At 35.6% G+C, this 27827-nt stretch overlaps 1 protein-coding gene across 1 annotated transcript in view; it reads right to left on the reverse strand.

The window, feature by feature from the left end:
• PKN2 (protein kinase N2) overlaps positions 1-27827 on the reverse strand; it is a 154328-nt gene that overhangs the window by 59921 nt on the left and 66580 nt on the right. Inside the window, exons 7-8 of the mRNA XM_060139618.1 lie at positions 7476-7661; positions 6396-6505 (exon numbers count right to left, since the gene is read on the reverse strand). Of these exons, the coding sequence (XP_059995601.1) occupies positions 6396-6505; positions 7476-7661 (296 nt within the window). The remainder of the gene's footprint in view (positions 1-6395; positions 6506-7475; positions 7662-27827) is intronic.

The raw sequence follows: 27827 nt of genomic DNA on the forward strand, positions 1-27827 counted from the left end.
GTTCATCTGTAAACAATATTTACATAGTCATAATAATATAAACACTGAGTTACTGATTTAACCTAATTATTTGGAAGAATGAGGATAGGAGTGTGGATGGTTTAAGAGTAGTATGTATAGGCAATTTCTGAAAATGTGAAACCAATAAATAATAAGAATCCCTTGAGTTCTTGGATACCTTAGCCTCTCACTCCTACCAATATCTACAATCTTTCCACAATCTCAGCTGTTTGAATCCTTCTCTCTGACCATCACCTCCTAACATTCTACTAGCTCACTCTTTCTAGTCCCTCAACATCCACTGGTCCTTCAATGCCACTGTTACTTCTAATCTATTAACCCTATTACATTTTTACTGGCTCTCACTTCCTGGATGTTCTCTTCTTCCTTTTCCATTGATCAGTGAACGTTCTCTAGTACTCTGCTCTTAACAGAGCTGGCTCCTGCTAAAATTTTTCTAAGTTTCAGTTCATCCTGTTTCTAATATTCATAAAGATCGTTCTCTATTACATTAGCAAAGTAAATCAAAAGGAAATGTGAATGGGAAAAGGTTAGATATAAAGGGTCCTGCTTTTTATTTCAATCTCTCATGGGAGGATTAAACTTTTACAGCAGGAGGGCTGAGGGAATTCAGAAAAAATGTGAAATTACATAGCTACTGTGTTTATAATAAACATTAAGAAAGAACAAATTTTATAAGAAAATATAAAAAGGGTAACCTGATAACAGAAAGAACACAGAACTGACAGGACACTTCAGAATCCTAGATTATAGCTCAGGCTAGTTATTTAACCCCTAGGCCATAATAATATCCTTATTAATCTGTAAAATGAGGGGGCTGGATTACACCAGCAATTTTCAAAACTTTTTTTTTTTTAAAGCGGCAAATTCCAAATGACATCTTACCCAGAATCTCAAAACAAAAAGAAAAAAAAAGGGTCTGTGTTGCCATCTGAAATAATTCTGCAGAGCCCTGAGCTCCCAGGAACATAATTGAACTTTTCTAGATCATTCTAGATCTAGATAATTTCTACAGTATCTCAAAACTCAAAAAAGACCTATCTGGGTGTTCCCTGGTGGCCCAGTGGTTAGGATTCTGGGCTTTCACTGCCATGGCCTGGGTTCAGCCCCTCGTTGGGGAACTGAGACCCCACAAGCCACGTGGCGTGACCAAAAATAAAAAATAAATAAATAAAAAGTCCTATGAATTTTTGTATTTTGGAAAGGATAGAAACAGTATAGACAACTTAGTTCCAGAATGTCATAGGAAAGAAACTTGACATTTGAGGCAAAATACTGAGCATGAACATGTCAGTTTAAAATAATATTTTCTATAAATGTTTCTATAAACATTTTCTATAAATAAATATTCTATAAATATAAGGAATAAAGTAAAAGACTAAAAAAAGCACATGAAAAGTAAAATGTACTGTGTAAACAGAAGGATTTATCACAATAAGGAATGTGGACTCCAAAGAGGAGCTTATAATCCAATTAGGGATACATAACATGCATATCAGGAACCCAGAAGGTCTAACTGGCCTCTGGGAGAACAGCTTTACTTAGCTATGCAGTGTCTTCAACGTTTTTAAGGGAGGGTTACTCCAAAGTGGGAAGAAAGTCTGATGCCATGAAGAAGAAAAACAATTTTAGGTGAGAATTAAAAGTGCAAGTAAAAACAACCAATCAACAGTTATCAGTCTTTCTAGTTTTCTAAGCTTGTAGCTTGGGTAATATTAAATTATTTTCTCTTTACCAGGCTTTCATCGTCTTCTGCTGTTTCTTCCTTTTTGCCACTAACTTTCTATCTCATACAAATCACCACAGAGGAAAGAGCAGTTTGAAGGACACTCGAGGTCTAGTACCAGCTCTGAAATTTATCAATATGTAATCACTATGGTTCTCAGTTTCCTTAATTATAAAATGATGGCAAGACACTTAACTACTTTTAAGTTCTATTTTAAATACAAAACTCTAACACAATAACCTGGCTACAAGAGAAATCTTCTAACCAGCCATTTTCCCTTTAACAATAAATGTCTTAAATTTCATTTTGATCATAACACTCATTAAAATCCTATAATTACTTTAAATAGGCTCTGAAATGAAAGAAAATGACATTCAACCAGTTAATTTCCCATTACTTAACATGCTCTTCCATTATACTCAAATTCATAGCCACATGTCACAGCCTAGGGCTAAAGAAAGAACTAAAGTCACTGAGTAGCTAAATGTGCCAGGCAACACAAAGCATTTCTTCTTAACAGTCCTGTAAGGATTATATTTTATCCCCATTTTAGAGATGGTGAAATAAATGCCCAGTAGTAAGGTTATGTATCTTGTCTACCATCAAATATCTAATAAGTAAGTGAATCCAGTTTGTCTGGCTTCAAGACCAATGTTATAGCAAACCTATTAATTTAAGAATGAATGGAAACTGAAATATTTTAGAGTCATAAATATTACATGTATTCACAGTTTAGAAGGAAGATGCAAATATAACAAGACATGTATATAACGATATCCATATACACTAACAACCTCAACTGCATTTCCCTCTCTGGTGGGCTTGACTGAATTATATTGGTCTAACTATTTAATTAAACAGCTAATTTACAGCATGTAACAATACTAGTTCTAGCAAATATCAGAGCTGAAAAAAAATCAGAGTTGAAAAACAGAAAATATCAGACTTGAAAAAAATCTTGGAAGTGTAATCTTTTTCTGATACAACAATTCCCTTAAATCTCTCTTATATGAGTTGCTCATTCAACTTTATTGAGAGAGCCTTAAGAAACTAAAAATAGAGCTACCATATGATCCTGCAATCCCACTCCTGGGCATTACCCGGAGAAAAACATGGTCCGAAAGGATACATGCACCCCAACGTTCACTACAGCGCTGTTTACAATAGATAAGACATGGAAACAGCCTAAATGTCCATCAACAGAGGAATGGATAAAGAAGATGTGGTACATATACACAATGGAATATTACTCAGTCATTAAAAAGAATGAAATAATGCCATTTGCAGCAACATGGATGGACCTAGAGACTGTCATACTGAGTGAAGTAAGTCAGACAGAGAAAGAGAAATATTGTATGACATTGCTTATATGTGGAATCTATAAAAAAAAAGATACAAATGAACTTATGTAAAACAGAAACAGACTCACAGACTTAGAGAACTAATTTGTGGTTACCGGGGGGCAGGGTGGGAGGGAGGAATAGTTAGGGAGTTTGGGATTGACATGTACACACTGCTATATTTAAAATGGATAACCATCAAGGACCTACTGTATAGCACAGGGAGATCTGCTCAATATTCTGTAACAACCTAATTGGGAAAAGAATTTGAAAAAGAATACATACATGTATATGTATAACTGAATCACTTTGTTGTACACTTGAAACTAACACAACTTTGTTAATCAACTATACCCCAATATAAAATAAAAAGTTAAAAAAAAACTTTACTGAGAGAGAACTTACTACAGCAGCTCAGTTCATTTTTTAATAGTACTATTCTTTGTACTGAAATGAAATCTGCCATCATTGACTTCTGCTTTGTCTTCCACACCCACAAAGTATACAGTCAATCCAAGGATGGAAGGAACCTGTACTACGGCTTACCACTTGCCCCTTTTCCAAGCATCTGGCAAACACTGCTACTTGATCAGCATAAACAAGGACCCATCCAGTAAACCTTGACAGTGAGCTCCAGAAAGTTACCACCAAGCCATCAGAGTCAACACACACAAAAGGAAATCTCATTGCTATCACTAGTTTAATTCTTGTTTTACGTGTTCCTCCTTTTAACTTTAAAGAGTTACCAAATCTTTGTTAAATCTCTTCTTTAATAGATTTTAAATCCCATTTTCCTTCAAAAGTTCCATATGTAACAGGATTTTCATCACCTCACCATTCCAGCAACTCTTCACTCGATAAGCTTTTATAAGGTTAAGATCTGATCTAGGGTATGATCTGATCCAACCCAGAGTTTTCTATTTCTCTTTGGCAAACCTTCCTTCTCCTCCTGTACTTGGAACACTACTTAAGATTTGATTGTTAGACCTTTTTATTCTTTCTTTATAAACTCTTTCCCATTATGGGCTGCTAACTCTTTTATTAGCTTCTATATTTATATTATTTCTATTTGATCATCTAAATCAGATGATGAAAAATCCCCTATTAAAAGTCCTTCACTATCTTCTAATTTATTGACTATAAAGACCCTAGTAATCTGACACCCACCTGCCTCTGCTCTTTTACTTCTTTACACTGATCTCTGTTCATGATTTTTATTCTTGCAACACATCAAGTTTTCTCCTACCCCAAGGCGTTGTATGTTTTTTCTCCTTTGCTGGGAACACTCTACCTGGATCTTTGTAAGTCTGGCAACTTTCCCCCCATTGGTTTCAAGTCAGACGTAGCCTTCTCAAAGAGACTTTCCCTAATTATGTCCTCTACCTAAAATAGCCCCCACCCCCTTATTTACAATACTTTATTTACTTCCTTCATTGCACTTGAAGATTTAAAAAAAAAAAACTCGTTAACTATTTGTCTTCCCTCATTAGAATATAAGGTCCATAAATATAGGGACTTTGACTATTTTGGTCAATCATAACCAGCATCTAGAATGGTGCCTGACACAGAACAGAAAATCACTGACTATTAAGCCTAAGAGTTCCATTACAGCAATTCCTATATATATATCTCTTTCTTTCTATTCCTACTGCCACATTTTACTTCAAGTTCTCTTCACCTTACAGTTGTAGCACTGGAGTAACCTCCTGACAATTTATATGCCTTTAGTCTCTATTCTCTCAAATTCATTCTTCATACATACCCCAAGATCAATTTTTCCATTATGTCTCTCTCATCCCCACTACCAACAAGTATAAACACCTTAGCCTAGTATTCAATGTCCTCAATATCTTTTTAACTGAAATCATACACAGTTTCAGACGTAATGGTAAAAAGTCTGCAAATAATCAGACATATACTGAGAAGCCACTGAGGTATAAGTTCCTTAAGGAAATCTGGAGAGATCTTGTTTATATTGTTTGTTGCTAATCTATCACCTGGAAGTGCCTGGAATACAGTATGCATCAAGGAATAAATGAACAAATAATTTCATAATAATTTTTAATGAATTAAATGAATGATCCTAAACTAGAGAATGAATGCCTAGATGAAAGTATTATTCTTTGAAGATCAGTCTGGTTCTCAGACACATGGAGATTAGTTAGTAAATTACTTTAGTAAAAATAGCCAACATTAATTGAGTTCCTACCACTAGCCTAAGATTTTTACATGGATTTAATCCTCACACATTTCAGTGAGGTAGATAGTATTAAAGATAAGGAAACTGGTATACATAAAAAGTTAAGCATTTTGTTCAAGTACATTTAATATTTATGTGTCAGACACAGTATGTGAACCAAGAAAAGCAATGATGAGGGCCTGATTAAGATACTGGCTGTGAGACAGAAAAAAATAAACTGGAAAAAGTATTTTAAAAGTAGAGGCCAGAGCAGTAATTGCCACCTCACATCATCAATAAGCACTGTAAATCTGCTCTCACTAATATATGTAATTTTATTTTTTTATATTTGAATTTTATTTTATTTTAGTTTTTTACACAGCAGGTTCTTATTAGTCATCCATTTTATACATATTAGTGTATACATGTCAATCCCGATCTCCCAATTCATTCCACCCCCACCGCCACCCCCATATATGTAACTTTTAAAATGACATATGTACCATCAATCTGAATACTAAATGATAAAAAGCTTAATATCTTTCTTATTTTTTAGATAAAATTATGATTAAGTTTTAATATTTTCTTCCCACACCCCAACGGATAGATTAGAATCTAAATAATAAAGTTATCATCGTGGATTTAAATCTACTGTGGACCAAGTTAACTTCTGCTGGGTTCTACAGCTACAGATTGCATTCTAGCCACTCACATTATTCATGAAAGCCACTGAGATACATGGAGGAATGGTTGTCTGAGCACAATAGCTCACTTCAAATCCAGCTTTGATAATATAACCAACAAGTGGTGAGTCAGAAGAATCACCTTAGTTGTCAGAGAGCACACTATTAAAATAAAAAAAATTTCAATATTAGATGTCACCTGATTGCTGATCTTTCAGGGTAGTACAAAGTATACATTTTCAAATCACTGCACAAATGAAAACTCCTGCAGCAATCTGATAAGGTAGATTTATGTATACCTCATCAGATGAGAAATGTCAAAAATACCTAGGTCCTTCTTATATGCTGTTAAGAATAAAACTTACCAAAGTCTTCTAAAACAAAATTTACATTAAAAATGAATTATAAATATAATGAAAATTCAAGTAAAAAGTTTCTCATCTTACCCTGTCTAGTTCCAGTGTAAACTTCTGGTCCCACGACTGATTGGAAATGGGTTTCCAGCTAGTTTGGCCAACCACAGTATTATCTAGCTTCAAAACTGCACAGACATCATCTGTAATTACAATTTAAAACTTGCTTAAATATTTTAAAACCTTTAAAATAGAAATGCCACTGTTTAATATCAACAAAAGTCTTATGATCCTTTGAAAATAAGTTTTTCTTACTCACTACTGAAGCTTTTGAATCTTAAATGGCTAGTTTTATATATACACTCCCACTAGACCCTCCCAAGTTATCCTTTGTGTTTCACAAAAACACAAATAGTAATCACTATTTCGTTTATATTAAAATGTAACTGAAAGGACTAACAGGTGACCAGTAATTGTTTGTCAGGTGTGTGTGTATATTTATATGTCAATATCAGTCATCCAGTTTTTCTCTCTCTACATTTGCTATTTATTAATGTTGTTACCTTAAACAATTTTTATTTTCACATTTTTCCTAAAGTCTCTCTCTAGATACAGGAAAGCACAGACATACTGTACTAGGCTGAATTGTCACATGCCTTTTCCACCAGTTGTATAATTACATCATAGTTTATGATTACTTTACAGTGTCTCCAAAGTACTTCATAAACCTCTCCCATTTTACTTTACCACCTTTACCCACTGCCCCATTTCAGTTTACTTCTGGGACCCAGTCCTAGTTAAACATGTTTAGTTCAGTGGTTAGCTATCAGAATTTCAACGTTAGTTTAGAGGTGTCATTATACCATTAAAAGAATCAAGATGTGACACAAAGAGTTTGACATAAAGATGTTCAATATTTCATTATTCCAAAAGAATTAATGTTATATGTCATTCAGTTTTCTAACATATTTTCAGCAGGGTAAATTTTGTAGTCTTTTAAATTTTCCTGTCATTATAGCTTTTAATATTTTAAATTTAAATTATGGAAATCATAATTTTAAAGTTTGTTGTCCAACTCTAACTCGTCTCACTCTTCTCTGTCCCCACTGCTCAGCCCTTTGTATAGGTCCTTTAATTTGTTACATGATTGATAAAAAAATCTGATTACTGAACTGGATAAGTCATCGGTTTTTAGGAGATTTCGACTACTTCCACTTTTACTTTTACTCGTTCTGCTCATGAAAGATGATCTGGTTTCACTTGGACTCCAACCAGGTAGTGCAACCGATGCTGCTTTTGACCGTCCGGGGACATTCTCTAGGATATCTTGACAGCCCATTAGACGAACTTCCAAAGTACCTGTAGCATGAACAAATATCAAATAAGAAAACATCAATACTCAACATATAAAATGATGTCGTTGTTACCTATTCAGAAATAGGGGGGAAAAATATCTGCTAAAATAACAAAATCTCTTCTTCCAGAGCATCTTCGAGGTAACTATCATCTTTACTGCTTTATTTAGAGAAACCTATTAAAAATTCTTAATTAAAACAACTATAAAAAATGTATAGAAAGAACAGCACCAGCTGTCGGGCATAGAACAAAACTAGTTACTTAAACTTCCTGTGTATCTGAATACTCATTTCTATAATTCCATGGAAAAATTACAGAATTATGTGGATAAAACATGTGGGAGGGAAACATAAAACTAAATAATATGCCTACTAAAATAAACATAAAGAAATTAGAAACAAGGAAATCTGACAATGTAAATAACAGTTGTGTTTAATAGTTATATAGCTAACACAGGAAAGGACTATAGGGGTTTTTTTTTGGCATAAGTAGATGGAGTTCTGTTCTATTTGAGATGTAAAATAACATTATCTTCTCACTTTAATAGTTTAGTTAGTCAAATAATTATGGGCTATAATTATCTAAGCATAAAGTAATTATAATTTCCTTAGGCAAATACAAACTAAAAGTGTTCAAATGAAAATGAGGAACTGTGAGCTTAGGCATCTGGAGATATGGCTTTGTCATCATCTGGGCTAGACTTAGTGTATTAAAATTTTAAATGGTGCCTCAGTATTAAAATTTTAGATACTGCCCATAGTATAGCACTTTAGAAAGAGTATTTCCTGGTAGAAGCTGTCCTATTAAACTTAAATAATTAAAACTTAATTTTTTAATTATTTAAAAGTAACCAAAGGACTCTTTCAACAAAGTAAAAAAGTCTGTATTTAATCTCAACTCAACCAAAAAAAAATAATCAGACAAAAAATATGAAAAAAACAGTGTTAAAGGAAAGGGACATCAGGCAATGAAGAACAGTGATCCCTGAGAGAAGAGTCCTAAGATTGCTTACTACCTTGAGAATATCTAGGACACAGCACAGGGAAGGAGAACTCAGGTGGAGCCAAGTGGACTACCTGAGTTAAGGAGACAGAACTGAGAGTATTGAGGCTGAACTGACTGAGGTGGCGAGATTTCACAGGCAGAGTAAAGGAAAAAATACAGCTGTCCAAAGACAGAATCCCTGAGATGTGCAGAAGGTTCTCCAGACCAAGTCTTCAGTCTTGCCCCAGGAGTAGAGAATAGTTACCCTTAGACTAAATGATGCTCTAGTCCCACATAACAAATCTTAAAAGCATTACCCAAAAGATCAAACTGTTTCCAAGTAACCTAACTATGACCCAGAACAAAGCTCAAAAATATTTGTAATATTTGTAATATTTGTAGGAATACAAAAATACCCAGCACCTAACAAGCTAAAATTCCAAATGTCTGGCATTTAATCAGAGATTATCAGGTATATTTGTTTTCTATTGCTGCATTACCAACTATCACAAATGTAGTGGCTTAAAACAACACCCATTTATTATCTAACAGTTTTGTAGGCCAGAGTTTGAGTGGGCTGGTCTGCATTCTCTGTCAAAGATCTCATAAGGCTGAAATCATTGTGTCTGCCAGGCTAGGCTCTTATCTGGAAGTTCTAAAGAAGAACCTGCTTCTAAGCTCATTCAGGGTATTGGCAGAATCTAGTTTCCTGCAGCTGTAAGAATAGGGATCCTATTTCCTTGCTGGCTGACAGCCAGGGGCTGTTTTCAAGTTCTAGAGTGGACCTGCATCCCTCATCATGTGACCGCCCCCCCATCTCTATGCCAGCAATGGCACATAAAATCCTTTTTATGATTCATATCTGACTTCCCCTTCTGCCACTGGCCAGAGAAAATTTTCTACTTTTAAGGGGCTCATGTGATTTTATTAAGCCCACCCATATAACTGTCCTTTACGATAACTCAAAGTCAACTGATTAGTAACCTAAATTACATATGCAAAAATCTCCTTTGCCATGTAATGTAATATTATCACAGAAGTGATACCCCATCATATTCATGGGGGAGGGATTCTGGGGGTCATTCTTAATATTCTGTCTATCACACCAGGGAAGCAAAGAAACAGAAAAGTGGGACCCATCAAAAAAATAAAATGAAAACCAATACAAAACTGATATAAATGTTAGGATTAGCACACATTCACACAGTTATTATAAATATATTCCATCTGTTCAAAAAGTTGAACAGGGACACTGAAGAAGTCAGAAAAACACAAAACAAATTTCTAGAGATGAAAATAACATTGAGATTTTTTTTAAAAACCCCAAAACTGGATGGGATTGGTGGCACATTACACACTGCAAAAGTAGAGGCTACTGAACTTGAAGCCAGCGCAACAGAAATGATCAAAAATAGAAGACAGAAAGCAAAGATTTGGAGGGCAAAACCCAGCACATATGTGAGCTGTGAGTTTAACTTCTAGTGGCCTAATACATGTGTACTTGAAGTCCCTGATGAAAAGCAAAGAGGATAGGGAACAGAAAATATATTTGAAAAAATAATGACTGAAAAATTGCCTAATGTAGTGAAAACTATAAATCTAAGAAGTATCCAAGAAGTTCAATGAACGACGAGCAAAAGAAAAATAAGTAAATTACACCAAAGCATAACATAATCAAATTTCTCAAAACAAACAATAAGAGAAAGTATTAAAAGTAGCCAGAAAAAATGACATGTACATATAAGATTAGGACAGCAGCAGATTTCTCATTAGAAACAATGAAAGCAAGACAGAGAAGCAATATCTTTAAAGTACTGAGGAAACAAACCATGAACTTAAAATTCTAAGTCTACTAAAAATTTCTTTCAAAAATGAAGCTTTTTCAAATATAAAAATGGATAAAGAACCCATTATCAGCAAATTACCATGTGATCCATCCACACAATTCCTAAGTATTTATCCCAGTGAAGTGAAATCTATGTTTACACAAAAACTATACAGGGATCTTATTAGCAGCTATATTTGAAAAAAGTACAAAATGGAAACAACCCAAGTATCAATCACAGGTGAATGGATAAACTAGTTATGGTATATTCACACAACTGAATACTACCAATAATAAACAGAAAAGAACTACTGATACATGCAACATAGACAAATATCAAAAGAATTATTCAGAGTGAAATGGCCAGATTCCCACCCCCAACAAAAAAAAGAGTATGCACTGTATGATTCAATTTATATACAATTCTACAAAGTGAAAACTAATATCTAGTGACAGAAACAAGCCAGTGATTGCCTGGGGACAGGTGTGGGGAAGGAAAGCATGAGAATAGCAAGAAAGAGAGATTACATAGAGGCACATGAGGATACTTTTGGGGATGATGGATATAATTATCTTGATTGTGGTAATAGTTTCAAGACTTTAAATAGATGACAAAACTTGTCAAATTATACACTTTAAATATGTGCAATAAAACATGTTCTAAAAACTGGATATTGATAATGGTGGCTCAAGTATATGTATTTCCTAAAAATTTAAAACTATACTTAAAATCGGTGAAAATTTATATACTATAGTGTATAAATTATGTCCCAATAAAGATTCTAAACATGAGGGGAAACTTCAATCTTACGTTTGGTTAGGCTATGGAAATCTTATCTTACTGTAAAGTATTAAGGCAGATTAAGTATAACGGAAATCATTTCAATTCTGGTTCAAAAGAAGCAACTTGTGTCTGTGTGTTTTATTTGTTTTTTTGTTGTTGTTAAGGTAGCAAACTTAGTTCATTTCCACTGTAAATGCTCAGATGTAAAAGTCATCCTGGGAAAACTGTAAACATCTGGTTACTACTTCAAACCCCGGTAGCATATAGCTTATTAAAGATTTTAGTAATTTCAATGTATTAGGAGATGACAATGTTCAACACCTGCTTTCATTTGGAATAAAACCTGGAGGGATTTAAGATCTTTATTAAGTATCTAGAAGTTTCTTTCTTTTATGAGGTGACACAATTGCTATTGCATATAACCATGTAAGAAGTGGCTTAAAATTACATTTTTTACTTTTATGACCCATAATATGAAATTTTAAAAACAAGCAAATCCAAAAAATAAATGTTTGTATTCATAAGCAATAGCTAAAATTCCATTAGGACTAAATACTTTTTTATTTCTTTTAACTTTCTGGAAAAACTGTTTTATATCAATTTTACTAATTCAGTATTTCATCTTGGTACAATTAACTTTTCTTTAATTCTGAGGAATCTTCTTTTATAAAAACTAGTAAATGTCTCAAAATTTGGACTAAAAATTAAATTATACTTTATATCAAAATAATTTGCAAATTTTAGTATTATAATCATACAACCACGAAAGAAACCAGAGTATAAATGAGATAAACCACAAATAATAGCATACAGTAAAAACTCAGGCCAGTAAATACTCCTACTACTTATCTATGCTAACACTTTATCATGTCTAATCCTTTATTAATACCACTACTATTTCTCTTCCTAGTTAACTCCATATTTAGTTTAAGGTCTGGTAGATAAAGGAATTTAAAAAAAAATTTTTTTAAATTTTTAAAGGAATTAAAAAAAAATATCTTAAGAATTATAAGATACTTACTTTTAGACTGGTGATTTACATCACTATGAGTAAAGTTCATTAAGGGAATGAAGAACAAGGAAAGAGAGAACTAAAAAGAGGTTAAAGAGTTGGGAAGAGCAGCCAACCACAATAGAAAAGGAAAATAATTTCCAGCCATATCAGCTGATTTTCAAAAATGCGGCTTTATTACTTTTCTAAAGTAACAACGATATTTTAACCAATAGATCATTCTGAAATTCTTGAATATTAAAAACATGTTCAGCCCTGAGCCATAAGATGGTGAAACTTGGATGTACAGTCCCTGCCTTATTATCAAATGACATTTACCAAATATCTACTGAGTATATAAAGTATCTTGTGATAGGGGTTAAGATTACATGTAGGTAGACGACAAGGTCTTCATAGGTCTATATCCCAGTTTTGATTTAAAAAAAAAATAGTAAGAAATGGATAATAAGTCAAAGACATTAAATAGGCACTCTGCACTAACCAGATTAATTGTAATAGAAGATTCATGGTAGGAGTTATAGAAGATGTGGCTGGAAACATAAATGCTTTATTTTATTTACTTATTTTTTTAATTGGAGTACAGTTGATTTAAAATGTTGTGTTAATTTCAGGTGTACAACAAAATGAATCAGCTATACATATACATATATCCACTCTTTTTGGATTCTTTTCCCATATAGGCCATTATAGAGTACTGAGTAGAGTTCCCTGTGCTATGCAGTAAGTCCTTATTAGTTATCTATTTTATATATATTTTATATATAGTAGTGTGTATATGTCAGTCCCAATCTGCCAATTTATCCCTACTCCCCCTGTGTTTCCCTCAAAAACTTAAAATATCCTGTTGTACCCTCGTGAATTCATTTTGGCATCCCAGGGTACCTCAGATTTAGGAACTCAATTTGGTAACTGCAGATTTAAACTGATCTTAATAGTGGCAACAGCATTGTTCAACTGTAAATTTCTCTTTCAAGGTTGAATGTAAAAGTCTGCCATAATATAAAGCTGATTAATGGTACCCAAAAGTACTAAAATGTGATAGTATGCTATGCAATTCTGAAGAACACTTTCATATCCTCAAAATATTTAATGACGATTGTTTTTAAGGTAAAGCCCTCTCTGACATTCATATTGATAAGATAATTTAAGGATTCCTGGAGAAGAGGGAGGCCTGTGTATCAAAAATATGCCACATTCACATGGGCCATAAAAACCTTTGTAGGTAATGGTAAGAAAATGCTAGAGTTGCAAACTCCAAAGGCAGTTTCTCCACAGAAACACAGGAAAACAAACAAATAAAACCGGGAAACTACTTATAATCAACTTGAACAAAAATCTGGGAAACAAAGGTTTACTGCAACCAAACAAATGCTTGATCAAAAAATGCAATGAATACTTGGTAGGAGAGCTTTCTGGCATTTTACTTTATCTTTGCTTCATCCCTCCTCCCCCCAACCCCTAATGGTTTGGTGATAGTCCTGAAGATAGCAGGCTGCATTCCTGGTACAGGGTCCCAGTGCCAGAGGGAGCAGAGAAGACTTCATACTCAAAGAACTGTGGATGCCTGCTTTGACCTCTCTGAAGGCTCCCTGAAGGACTAACAGAAAGGGTTTATCTTTTTTTCACCTAAGAAATCTCTCAGGACAGAGAAATAGCTAAGTGGAGGGCATTTAAAGGCAAATGAAACAACCACTGAAGCCAGGAGCAAAGGATATCAGTTGTCTATATTGTTTAATAGACATCCTAGAGTCTTGGCGAAAAGCTAGGGAGTAAACTGTTTTAAGGAATAAGAGCTTTGCAATGTTTCCACGTGTTACTGGAAAACTAGAAGGCTAGATGCAAAAGGAGACATACTCAGAAGAGATCTGAAAAGGCCCTAAGCTCTCACATCTGGCAGATCTTCAAGCTCTGTGCAAGCAAAGGCAGAGTTACAAAATGCCTGGGTGAATGCTGAAGGTATGCCTTGGCACACAAACACAGAATTCAGCTGCAAACATGGCAAATTTTCTTTCTGCTTGCAGGCATTTGGAAGTCCTAGCCACAGCAATCAGAGAAGAAAAAGAAATAAAAGGAATACATATTGGAAAAGAAGTAAAACTGTGACTGTTTGCAGATGACATGATACTATACATAGAAAATCCTAAAGATGCCACCAGAAAACTAGAGCTAATCCATGAATTTGGTAAAGCTGCAGGATACAAAATTAAGGCAAGAAATCTCTTGCATTCCTATACGTTAACAATGAAAGATCAGAAAGAGAAATTATGGAAACAATCCCATTTACCATCACAACAAAAATAATAAAATACCTAGGAATAAACCTACCTAAGGAGGCAAAAGACCTGTACTCGGAAAACTATAAAACACTGATGAAAGAAATTAAAGATGATACAAATAGGTGGAGAGATATACCATGTTTTTGGATTGAAAGAATCAATACTGTGAAAATTATTACACTACCCAGAGCAATCTACAGATTCAATGCAATCCCTATCAAATTACCAAGGGCATTTTCCCCAGAACTAGAACAAACAATTTTACAATTTGTATGGAAACACAAAAGACCCCGAATAGCCAAAGCAATCTTGAGAAAGAAAAACGGAGCTGGAGGAATCAGGCTCCCTGACTTCAGCCTATGCTACAAGTATAGTAATCAAGACAGTATGGTACTGGTACAGAAACAGAAATATAGATCAATGGTACAGGATAGAAAATCCAGAGATAAACCCACACACCCATGGTCACCTAATCTATGACAAAGGAGGCACGACTATACAATGGAGAAAAGACAGTCTCTTCAATAAGTGGTGTTGGGGAAACTGGATAACTACATGTAAAAGAATGAAATTAGAACACTACCTAACACCATACACAAAAATAAACTCAAAATGGATTAAAGACCTAAATGTAAGGCTGAAGACTATAAAACTCTTAGAGGAAAACACAGGAAAAACACTCTTTGAAGTGTTTTGAAGTGTTTGAAACACTCAAATCACAGCAAGATCTTTTCTGACCCACCTCCTAGAGTAATAAAAATAAACAAATGAGACCTAATTAAACTTAAAAGCTTTTGCACAGCAAAGGAAACCATAAACAAGATGAAAAGACAACCCTCAGAATGGGAGAAAATATTTGCAAATGAAGCAACTGACAAAGGATTAATCTCCAAAATATACAAACAGCTCATGAAGCTCAATATCAAGAAAAACAAGCAACGCAATCAAAAAATGGGCAGAGACCTAAATAGACATTTCTCCAAAGAAAACATACAGATGGCCAAGAGGCACATGAATAGATAGATGCTCAACACCACTAATTATTAGAGAAATGCAAGTCAAAATTACAATAAGGTATCACCTCACATTGGTCAGAATGGCCATCATCAAAAAATCTACAAACAATAAATGCTGGAGAGGGTGCGGAGAAAAGGGAACCCTCTTGCATTATTGGCGGGAATGTAAACTGATACAGCCACTATGGAGAACAGCATGGAGGTCCCTTAAAAAACTAAAAATAGAACTACCATATGACCCAGCAATCCCACTACTGGGCATATACCCTGAGAAAACCACAATTCAGAAAGACACATGTACCCCAATGTTCATTGCAGCACTATTTACAATAGCCAGGACACAGAAACAACCTAAATGCCCATCAACAGATGAATGGATAAAGATGTGGTACATATATACAATGGAATATTACTCAGCCATCAAAAGGAACCAAATTGGGTCATTTGTAGAGATGTGGATGGACCCAGAGTCTGTCATACAGAGTAAAGTCAGTCAGAAAGAGAAAAACAAATATCGTATATTAATGCATATATGTGGAACACAGAAAAATGGTATAGATGAATCTATTTCTGCAAGGCAGAAATAGAGATGCAGACATAGAGAATGGACGTGTGGACACAGAGGGGGAAGGGGAAGGTGGGATGAATTGGGAGATGAGGTTTGACATAAATACACTACCATGTGTAAAATAGATAGCTAGTGGGGACCTGCAGTATAGCACAGGAAGCTCAGTTCGGTGCTCTGTGATGACCTAGATGGGTGGGATGGGGGGGAGGGGGGAAGGGAAGTCCAAGAGTGAGCGGATATATGTATACATATAGCTGATTCACTTTGTTTTACAGCAGAAACTAACACAACATTGTAAAGCAATTATACTCCAATTAAAGAAAAAAAAAAGTCTGTCAAAGCACTAGTTGACCACTAACTTAATGGAGACTTCAGTGACCACACATGACAAAAAATACAGTCTTTAGCAAATAAAGTCACTAAACAACTACACCCTGTTTCAAAGAGCAATAAGAAATTATAGAAAAGGGGAGTATCTTCCAGTTACACATTATAATACTCAACATATCCAGCTTTCAATAAAAAATTATGAGGCAAGCACAGAAATAAGAGAGTATGGCCAATTCACAAGAAAAGCAGAAATTCACAGAAACCATCCTTCAGGAAGACATTGGATTTACTAGACAAAGACTCTATACCCACTGTCTTACATATGGTCAAAGCTTATATGTGGTCAAAGACCTAAAAGAAACCAAAAGGAAAAAGACAGAATAGTATTTCAACAAATAGGGAATATTAATAAAGATAGAGAATTTATAAATAAGAACCAAATAGAAATCCTGGAGTTGAAAAGTATGCTAACTGGAATTTTAAAAGTTTACTAGAGATGTTCAACAGCAGATTTGAGCATCCAGAAGAATAAGAAAACTTAAAGATAGTTGAACTGAAGTATCCAGTCTTAGGAACAGAAAGAAAAAAATGAAGAAAATTCAATGTAATTCTATGTTACTTCAATAATTGGGGAATGAGGGACATTACATGAAGGGAAACATTGATAGGAACTACAGCTGACTTCTCATAATATTGGGTTGGCCAAAAAGTGCCTTCGGTTTTTAAATAAAAATGAAAGACACATTTCACACTTTCACCAAGAACTTTATTGAACAACATATTCACCCTTTTGTTCCACTACCTTCTGCCATTTTTCAGGCAACTTCATAATTCCATCTTCCCAAAATGTTTTATCTTTTTGAGCAAAGAACTGTTCCAGGTACCTTTTACAGTCTTCCAGGGAATTGAAATTTTTTTCCATTAAGAGAATTTTGTGAAGACCTAAATAAATGGAAATATGAAGGTGCAACATCTGGTGAATACAGCAGATGAATCAGAACTTCCCAGCCAAGCTGTAACAGTTTCTGCCTGGTCATCAAAGAAACATGCGGTCTTGCATTATCCTGATGGAAGACCATGGTGTTTTCTGTTGACTAATTCTGGACACTTGATCAAGTGCTGCTTTCAGTTGGTCTAACTGGAGCAGTACTTGCTGGAATTAATCGTTTAGTTTTCTGGGAGGAGCTCATAATAGAGGACTCCCTTCTAATCCTACCATATATACAACATCACCTTCTTTGGATGAAGACTAGCCTTTGGTGTGGTTGGTAGTGGTTCATTTTGCTTGCCCCATGATGTCTTCTGTTCCACATTATTGTACATATCCACTCTTCATCGCCCATCACAATTTGTTTTAAACATGGAACACTTTCATTACGTTTAAGTATAGAATTGCAGGCAGAAATATGGTCAAGAAGGGGTTTTTTGTTTAACTTATGTGGAACCCAAACATCAAAGCAATTCACATAACCAAGCTGGTGCAAATGATTGTCAACACTTTATTTGGTTACTTTGAGTATGTTGGGTATCTCCCGTGTGGTATAACATTGATTCTTCTCAATTAATGTCTCGATTTGATCGCTATCAACTTCAACTGGTCTACCTGACCATGGAGCATCATCCAGTGAGAAATCTCCAGCATGAAATTTTGCAGACCATTTTTGACATGTTTCATCAGTCACAGCACCTTCTCCATACACCGCACTGGCATTTCAGTTGTGTTTTAACCTTTCTTGAAATAATAAAGGATAATATGCCAAAAATGTTGTTTTTTTCTTCCATCTTCAATATTAAAATGGCTACACAAAAATTCACCAATTTTGATAAGTCATCTTTAAAATGCAGGCTGATATAACAGCTGCACATACAAGCTAACAAAATTGTTTTGAATGAAGTTAACGACAACTAAGTGCTACTAGAGCCATCTTATGGAAAAAAACAAAACTTTTGGCCAGCCCAATACAAAGAGGAAAGCTAGAAGACAATGAAATCACATTTTTAAAGAGCTGAAAGGAAAAAAACACCTATAAAGGTTTTCTACCGACAATATTCTTTAAAAATGAAGATGAAATAAACAAGAAAAAAGTGGAAAAATTAGACTCTACCACATCTTCACTACAATAAATGCTAAAAGAAATGGCTAAGGGCTAAAGGAAAATTCTAACAGGAAATCTCAAGTACAACAAGAATAAGTGAAGAATAACAATAAGGATAAATGAGCCATTAGATATAAAGAACAATGTTTTGTTTTGTTTTTGGAAAAATACTTTGTAACGAAGTAAATTAGAGTTGACCCTTGAATAATGTGGGGGTTAGGGGAAATGACCCTTCTTGCAGTCAAAAATCCACATGTAACTTAACAGTAGGTTCTCCATATCTGTAATCCCACACTCACAGATTCAATTAACCACGGATCATGTATATCCTTAAAGTTCTTAGCTCTTTAAGTAAAAACAACACTAGAAGATGTACAGTGGAACCTTGAACAACATGGGTTTGAACTGTGCAGGTCCACTTATACATGAATTTTTTTTCACTACATACATAACTACAGTACTGTATGATCCACAGCTGGTTGAGTCCACAGACATGGAGGGCTGACTGTGAAGTTATATACAGATTTGTGACTGCACAGAAGGTTGGTGCTCCTAACCCCAGTGTTGTTCAAGGGTCAGCTGCAGATTAAGGCACAGGTAGAAGTAAAATATATTACAATGAGGATAAACAGGGTGAAGTGGAAGAATTTGCAAATATTTCTCCATAAAATTTTTAAACAGATTTGGAAGTAAGAGAGTACACTGTGATCACAGACTGTAATAAGTTCAATATGCATACTTGAATCTCTAAAGTAAGCAATAAACACACCACACACATGCACAGGCGTAATTAAAACACTGTTATGGGACATGAAAAGGAATAATGGAACTATTTGCTTCAAAAACAACTACAAAGAGAAAGAAAGGATGAACAGAGAAAAAAGAGTAAATGCAATTCAAACATCAAGAATTGAAGAGTTAAATAAATATCAAAAATAATATTAAAAGGACAGTTTATAAAGGGTACATGGAAACTTTTGAGGGTTGATATGACAAAAGTTATCAAATTGTACATATCAGATACGTGCAGTTTATGTATACAAATAAAGCTGTTAAAAAATATAAGACTAACAACTTCAATTAGATTTTCAGGTTAGATAAAAAGAGACATCTATATGATGTACATAAAATATATCACTTTAAGTAGAAAAGAACAAACAGGTTGAAAATAAAAGGATGGAAAACTTCATTAGGTTAACCTTAGGCATAAAAAGGATAGTATGGCTCTACTAATATCAGACAAAGTAAACTGTAAGTCTATTTTCAGAGATAAAAGGAAATATTTATAATGATAAGAGTAAGTTGATCAGTAAGACATAAAACTAAATGTGTATGCTACTAATTAAAAACAAGACAAAGCAAAGCAAACAGAAGGTAAAACTCAACAGACTTAAAAATGATTTGCAATCGACCTAACTAATTTGATACCTGGCTTAATATGTTAAGAGACTTCATGAGAACTTCTCTTTGAGCTCTACTAAAGATAGGTTTTGGGAGAGATCTTGGTGTTCATGTTTATGAACAGGCTCATGGGAAGTTGCTGGTGGGAGGACTCCCTGAGTTCTGCTGCTTGTCTCTGCTTCATAATATTTGATATTCATGAAAGCTGATGCTTGTTTCTGTGTTTACATCTGTCTCTGAGCCCCCCTCAAAATGTCTGTACATCAATAAACATTTGTTCTACACAAACAAATAAACAAAAAAAACCAGAGACTAGGCGATTTCTGGGATACCATAAAGACTACAAAAATACACATTATGGGGATCTCAGAAGGAGAGAAGAGAGAAAATGGCAGAAAGAATATGTGAAGAAATGATGGCAGAAAACTTCCCAAATCTGATTAATGACATGAATCTGCACATCAAGAAGCTCAAAGAATTCAAGTAAAAAAACTCAAAAGAAATTACCATTCTGAGATGCATTATAATCAAATTGTGAAAACCAAAGACAAAAGGGAATATTGAAAGCAGCAAGAGAGAAGCAACTCGTCACTTAGAAAGAATCCTCAATAAGTTTAAAAGTTGATTCTTCATCAGACAGCATAAAGGCCTGGAGGGACTGGGAGGAAATTTTTAGAATGCTGAAAGAAAAAAGCTTGTCAACGAATTCTATACATGCAAAACTAACCTTCAAAAATGAACAAAATAAGCGATTCCCAAAAGTTAAGGGAGCTTATCACTAGTAGACCTTCCTAGAAGAAATGCTAAAACAAGTCAACCAGATTGAAATGACAGGACACTAGACAGTAACTTGAAATCACAGAAAAAATAACACCAGTAAAACTAACTAGGTAAATTAAAAAGCCAGTATTACTATATTTTCAATTTGTAACTTTGTTTCCTGTATGACTTAAAAAACAAATGCATACAACAATGATTATAATCTAATATATAATAATATAATATAAAGGGCACACAATGTATAAAGACATAATCTGTGTCAACAAAAATATAACGATGGGGAGGCACAGCTGTATAGGAGCAGAGCTTTTGTAGGCTACTGTGATAAATTTAGGTTGTTAACTGTAACCATTAGAGTAACCACTAAGAAAGTAATTTAAAAATACACAGAAAAGGGGGAAGAAGTCAAGATGGCATTCTGGGAAGACACAGAGTTAGCGTCTTCCCACAACTAGGGTGCCTGCCAGTCGCTGGTGGGGGACTCTGACCCCCAAGGACATGGGAGGAACCCCAGAGTGAACTGGTAGGACGTAGGGGGACCAAGGGGAGAGAAGAAGTAGAGGCCAGACAAGATCAGCCCTCCTGAGGCCGGGGAGATCAGGAGAGGCAGGCCGGTTCCCCCACCTCCAAAGCCCCATACAGGCAACGTGGGTCCTGGGGGCATAGGAAGGAGGCTGGGGAGATTAGGAGAGGCAGGTGGGAGGGGCACCCTGGGAGGAGTGGGTGAGGGGAGGAGGGCGATTGCCCTGCCCACTGGGGCCCCGGGAGCCTGCTGAGCTCCCAGGCCAATCCCCTGCCCTCAAAGCCCCCTCCAGGTTGCCTGGGTCCTTGGGGGCATAGGAAGGAGGCCAAGGGGAGGAAAGGAAAAGAAGGCAGGAGGTGCCCTTTGGGAGGAGCGGGAGAAGAGGGAGGGCAATTGGCCAGCCCACTCAGGTTTGGGGAGCCTGCTGAACTCCCAGGCCAATCACCTGCCCTCCAGGCCCCCTCCAGGCTATGTGGGTCCTTGGGGGCATAGGAGGGAGGATGGGGGGATCAGGAGAGGCAAGCGGGAGGGGCCCTCCCAGACTCCAGACTGGAGGAGCAGGAGAGGAGAGGGCGTTTGTCCTGCCCACTCGAGCAGGAAGCCTGTTGGGCTCCCCGGTGAGGTGCCCTGACCTCTGAGGCCAGGGGTGGGGGACATACCTGGGCCCCTTCTGTTCCTTGAACCTAAGCTCCACCCCCCACAGCCCCCAGGGCCTTTTCTAGCCCTTTGGGTCCTGAGCATTGGCCCCACCCACTGCCCAAACCTCACCCTTGCCTAGGCCCCACTCTCCACAGCCAAGGCCTCCCACGCCCCCCACCCCTTTTTTTATTTCTTTTCCCTCCTCCTCTTTTTTATGATTGTGGTACTGATGTACCTTCTGGGTGTTGATTCATCTATATTTTTATTTTTACATTCTTTCTAATAACATATCTGTTAGTTTCATAGTCTAATTTTATTTTTTACTTTGTTACTTTTTGTTTTTTTTTGCCACCCCACACAGCTTGCAGGATCTTGATTTGCGAGCCCAGGGTCGAGTGGAAGCTCCTGCAGTGGGAGCTCTGAGTCCAAACCACTGGACAAACAGAGAACCTCAGACACCAGGGCATATTCATCAGAGTGAGGTCTCATAGAGATCCTCATCTCAACACCAAGACCCGGCTCTACCCAATAGCCTACTCCAGCGTTGGAAGCCTCAGGCCAAATAACCAGTAAGACAGGAACACAATCCCACTAATAATAATAATAAAAAAATGAGATGCCAAAAAAATATGTCACAAATGAAGGAGTAAGGTAAAAACCTACAAGACCAAATAAATTAAGAGAAAATAAGCAACTTACCCGAAAAAGAATTCAGAGTAATGATAGTAAAGATGATCCAGAATCTTAGAAATAGAATGGAGGCATGGATTGAGAAACTACAAGAAATGTTTAACAAAGATCTAGAAGAACTAAACAACAAACACACAGAGATGAATAACACAATAACTGAAATGAAAAATACATTAGAAGGAATCAGTAACAGAATAACGGAGGCAGAAGAACAAATAAGTGAGATGGAAGACAAAACAGTTGAAATAACTACCAAGGAGCAGAATAAAGAAAAAGAAATGAAAAGACTTGAGGACAGTATCAGAGACCTCTGGGACAACATTAAATGCACCAACATTTGAATTATAGGGGTCCCAGAAGAAGAAAAGAAAAAGAAAGGGTCTGAGAAAATATTTGAAGAGATTATAGTGGGAAACTTCCCTAACATGGGAAAGGAAATAGTCACCCAAGTCCAGGAAGCACAGAGAGTCCCATACAAGATAAACCCTAGGAAAAACACACCAAGACACATATTAATCAAACTAACAAAAATTAAATTCAAAGAAAAAATATTAAAAGCAGTAAGGGAAGAAAAACAAATAACATATACAAGGAATCCCCAAAAGGTTATCAGCTTATTTTTCAGTGGAAACTCTGCAGGCCAGAAGGGACGGGCATGATACACTTAAAGTGATGAAAGAGAAAAAACCTACAACCAAGATTACTCTACCCAGCAAGGATCTCATTCAGATTTGATGGAAAAGTCAAAAGCTTTTGAGAGAAAAAAAAAGCTAAGAGAATTCAGCACCAGCAAACCAGTTTTACAACAAATGCTAAAGAAACTTCTCTAGGTGGGAAACACAAAAGAAAAAGACCCACAGAAACAAACCCAAAACAATTAAGAAAACAGTAATAGGAACACACATATCGATAATAATCTTGAATGTAAATGGATTAAATGCCCCAACCAAAAGACACAGACTGGGTGAATGGATACAAAAACAAGACCCATATATATGTTGTCTACAAGAGACCCACTTCAGACCTAGGGATTCATACAGACTAAAAGTGAAGGGATGGAAAAAGATATTCCATACAAATGGAAATCAAAAGCAAGCTGGAGTAGCAATACTCATATTAGATAAAATAGACTTTAAGATAAAGACTGTTACAAGAGAAAAGGAGGGACACTACATAAAGATCAAAGGATAAATCCAAGAAGAAGATATAACAATTATAAATGTTTATGCATCCAACATAGGAGCACCTCAATACATAAGGCAAATGCTAACAACCATGAAAGGAGAAATCGACAGTAACACAATAACAGCAGGGTACTTTAACACCCCACTTACACCAATGGACAGATCATCCAAACAGAAAATAAATAAGGAAACACAAGCTTTAAATGACACAATAGACCAGGTGGATCTAATTGATATTTATAGAACATTCCACCCAAAAGTGGCAGAGTACACTTTCTTCTTCAGTGAACATGGAACATTTTCCAGGACAGATCACATCTTGGGTCACAAATCAAGCCTCGCAAAATTTAAGAAAATTGAAATCATATCAAGCATCTTTTCTGACCACAGCGCTATGAGATTGGAAATCAATTACAGGAAAAAAAACCTGGAAAAAACACAAATATATGGAGGCTAAACAGTGCGCTACTAAATAACCAAGAGATCACCGAAGAAATCAAAGAATAAATTTAAAAATGCATAGAAACAAATGACAATGAAAACATGATGACCCAAAACTTATGGGACACAGCAAAAGCAGTTAGTTCTAAGAGGGAAGTTTATATAGCAATTCGATCTCACCTCAGTAAACAAGAAAAATCTCAAACAATCTAACCCTACACTTAAAACAAATAGAGAAAGAAGAACAAAGAAAACCCAAAGTCAGTAGAAGGAAAGAAATCATAAAGATCAGAGCAGAAATAATTGAAATAGAAACGAATAAAACAATAGCAAAAATCAATAAAACTAAAAGCTGGTTCTTTGAGAAGATAAACAAAATTGATAAACCCTTAGCCAGACTCATGAAGAAAAAGAGAGAGGACACAAACCAATAAAATTAGAAATGAAAAAGGAGAAATCACAACTGATACCACAGAAATACAAAGGATTATAAGAAACTACTACAAACAACTATATGCCAATAAAATGGACAACCACGAAGAAATGGACAAATTCTTAGGAAGGTACAATTTTCCATGACTGAACCAGGAAGAATTAGAAAATATAAACAGACCTATCACAAGTAATGAAATTGAAACCGTAATTAAAAATCTTCCAGCAAACAACAGTCCAGGACCAGATGGCTTCACAGGTGAATTCTACCAAACATTTAGAGAACAGCTAACACTGATCCTTCTCAAACTCTTGCAAAATATTGCAGAGGAAGGAACACGCCCAAATTCATTCTACAAAGCCACCATCACCCTGATACTAAAACCAGAAAAAGACATCACAAAAAAATAAAATTATAGACCAATATCACTGATGATCATAATACTAGCAAACAGAAATCCTTAACACTAAGACAACTTGACTATGCTAATTCTTTTTTTTTTTTTTTAATAAAAATGTTAACTGGAATTCCCACCACATACTCCTATCCAGTGGAAAGAAAATTCCAGACCTGCAGAAGCCTGGATGGGAGTAATTTGATGATAAGTACTCTTGATAAAAAGTTAAGTACAGGTTTCTATACATCCCAACTCTTTTATTTGCAAGTGAAAGTAACAATGTTGACCACATATATTTTTTACTGCCACTTAAAAAAAAAAAAAAAAAAGAATCCAACAGCACATTAAAAGGATCATACACCATGATCAAGTGGGATTTATCCCAGGGATGCAAGGATTCTTCAATATATGCAAATCAATCAATGTTATACATCACATTAACAAATTAAGGAATAAAAAAACATATGATCATCTCAATGGATGCACAAAAAGCTTTTGACAAAATTCAACACTCATTTATGATAAAAGTTCTCCAGAAAATGGGCATTGGGGGAATGTACCTCAACAAAATAAAGGTCATATATGACAAACCCACAGCAAGCATCATTCCCAATGGTGAAAAACTGAAAGCATTTCCACTAGGATCAGGAACAAGACAAGGATGTCCACTCTCACCACTCTTATTCAGCATAGTTTTGGAAGTCCTAGCCACAGCAATCAGAGAAGAAAAAGAAATAAAAGGAACACAAATTGGAAAAGAAGAAGTAAAACTGTCACCATTTGCCGATGACATGATACTATACATAGAAGATCCTAAAGATGCCACCAGAAAACTATTAGAACTAATCAATGAATTTGGTAAGGTTGCAGAACACAAAATTAATGCACAGAAATCTCTGGCATTCCTATACACCAACAATGAAAAATCAGAAAGAGAAATTAAAGAAACACTTCCATTTACCACTGAAACAAAATGAATGAAATACCTAGGAATAAACCTGCCTAGGGAGGAGAAAGACTTGTACTCAGAAAACTATAAAACACTGATGAAAGAAATCAAAGATGACGCAAACAGATGGAGAAATATATCATGTTCTTGGACTGGAAAAATCAATACTGTGAAAATGACTATACTGCCCAAAGCAATCTACAGATTCGATACAATCCCTAGCAAACTACCAAGGGCATTCTTCACAGAATTAGAACAAAAAATCTTACAATTCGTATGGAAACACAAAAGACCCCGAATAGCCAAAGCAATCTTGAGAAAGAAAAACGGAGCTGGAGGAATTAGGCTCCCTGACTTCAAACTATAGCACAAAGCTATAGTAACCAAGGCACTATGGTACTGGCACAAAAACAGAAATATAGATCAATGGTAGAATAGAATAGAATGCCCAGAGATAAACCCACGTACATATGGGCACCTAATTTATGACAAAGGAGGCAAGAACATACAATGGAAAAAAGACAGCTTCTTCAATAAGTGGTGCTGGGAAAACTGGACAGCTACATGTAAAAGAATGAAATTAGAGCACTCCCTAACACCATACACAAAAATAAACTCAAAGTGGATTAAAGACTTAAATGTAAGACCAGACACTATAAAACTTTTAGAGGAAAACATGGGAAAAAACACTCTGACATAAACCACAGCAAGATCTTTTTTGACCCACCTTCTAGAGAAAAAGAAATAAAAACAAAAATAAACAAATGGGACTTAAAAGCTTTTGCAAAGCAAAGGAAACCATAAATAAGACAAAAAGACAACCTTCAGAATGGGAGAAATATTTGCAAATGAAACAACAGACAAAGGATTAATCTCCAAAATATACAAACAGCTAATGGAGCTCAATATCAAAAAAACAAACAATCCAATTAAAAAATGGACAGAAGAGCTAAATACATATTTCACCAAGGAAGACATACAGATAGCCAAGAGGCACATGAAAAGATGCTCAACACCACTAATTATTAGAGAAATGAAAATCTAAACTACAATGAGGTGTCACCAACCACCAGTCAGAATGGCCATTATCAAAAAAGCCAGAAGCGGGCTTCCCTGGTGGCACAGTGGTTGAGAGTCTGCCTGCCGATGTAGGGGACATGGGTTCGTGCCCTGGTCTGGGAAGATCCCACATGCCGCGGAGCGGCTAGGCCTGTGAGCCATGGCCACTGAGCCTGCGTGTCCAGAGCCTGTGATCCGCAATGGGAGAGGACACAACAGTGAGAGGCCCGTGTACCGCAAAAAAAACAAAACAAAACAAAACAAACAAAAAGCTAGAAGCAATAAATGCTGGAAAGGGTGTGGTGAAAAGAGAACCCTTCTGCACTGTTGGTAGGAATGTAAATTGATACAGCCACTATGGAGAACAGTATGGAGGTTCCTTAAGAAACTAAAAATAAAAGTACCATATGAAACAGCAATCCCACTACTGGACATATACCCTGAGAAAACCATAATTCAAAAAGAGACATGTACCACAATGTTCACTGCAGCATTATTTACAACAGCCAAGACATGGAACCAACCTAAATGTCTCTCAACAGATGAATGGATAAAGAAGATCGGGCACATATATATAATGGAGTATTACTCAGCCATAAAGAGAAACAAAATTGAGTTATATGTAGTGAGGTGGATGGACCTAGAGTCTGTCATACAGAGTGAAATAAGTCAGAAAGAGAAAAACAAATAACATATGCTAATGCATATCTATGGAATCTAAAAAGAAAAAAAAATGGTACTGATGAATCTAGTTGCAGGGCAAGAATAAAGAGGTAGACATA

Source organism: Lagenorhynchus albirostris, chromosome 2 (genome assembly GCF_949774975.1).
Source record: "Lagenorhynchus albirostris chromosome 2, mLagAlb1.1, whole genome shotgun sequence".
Classification (NCBI taxonomy): domain Eukaryota; kingdom Metazoa; phylum Chordata; class Mammalia; order Artiodactyla; family Delphinidae; genus Lagenorhynchus; species Lagenorhynchus albirostris.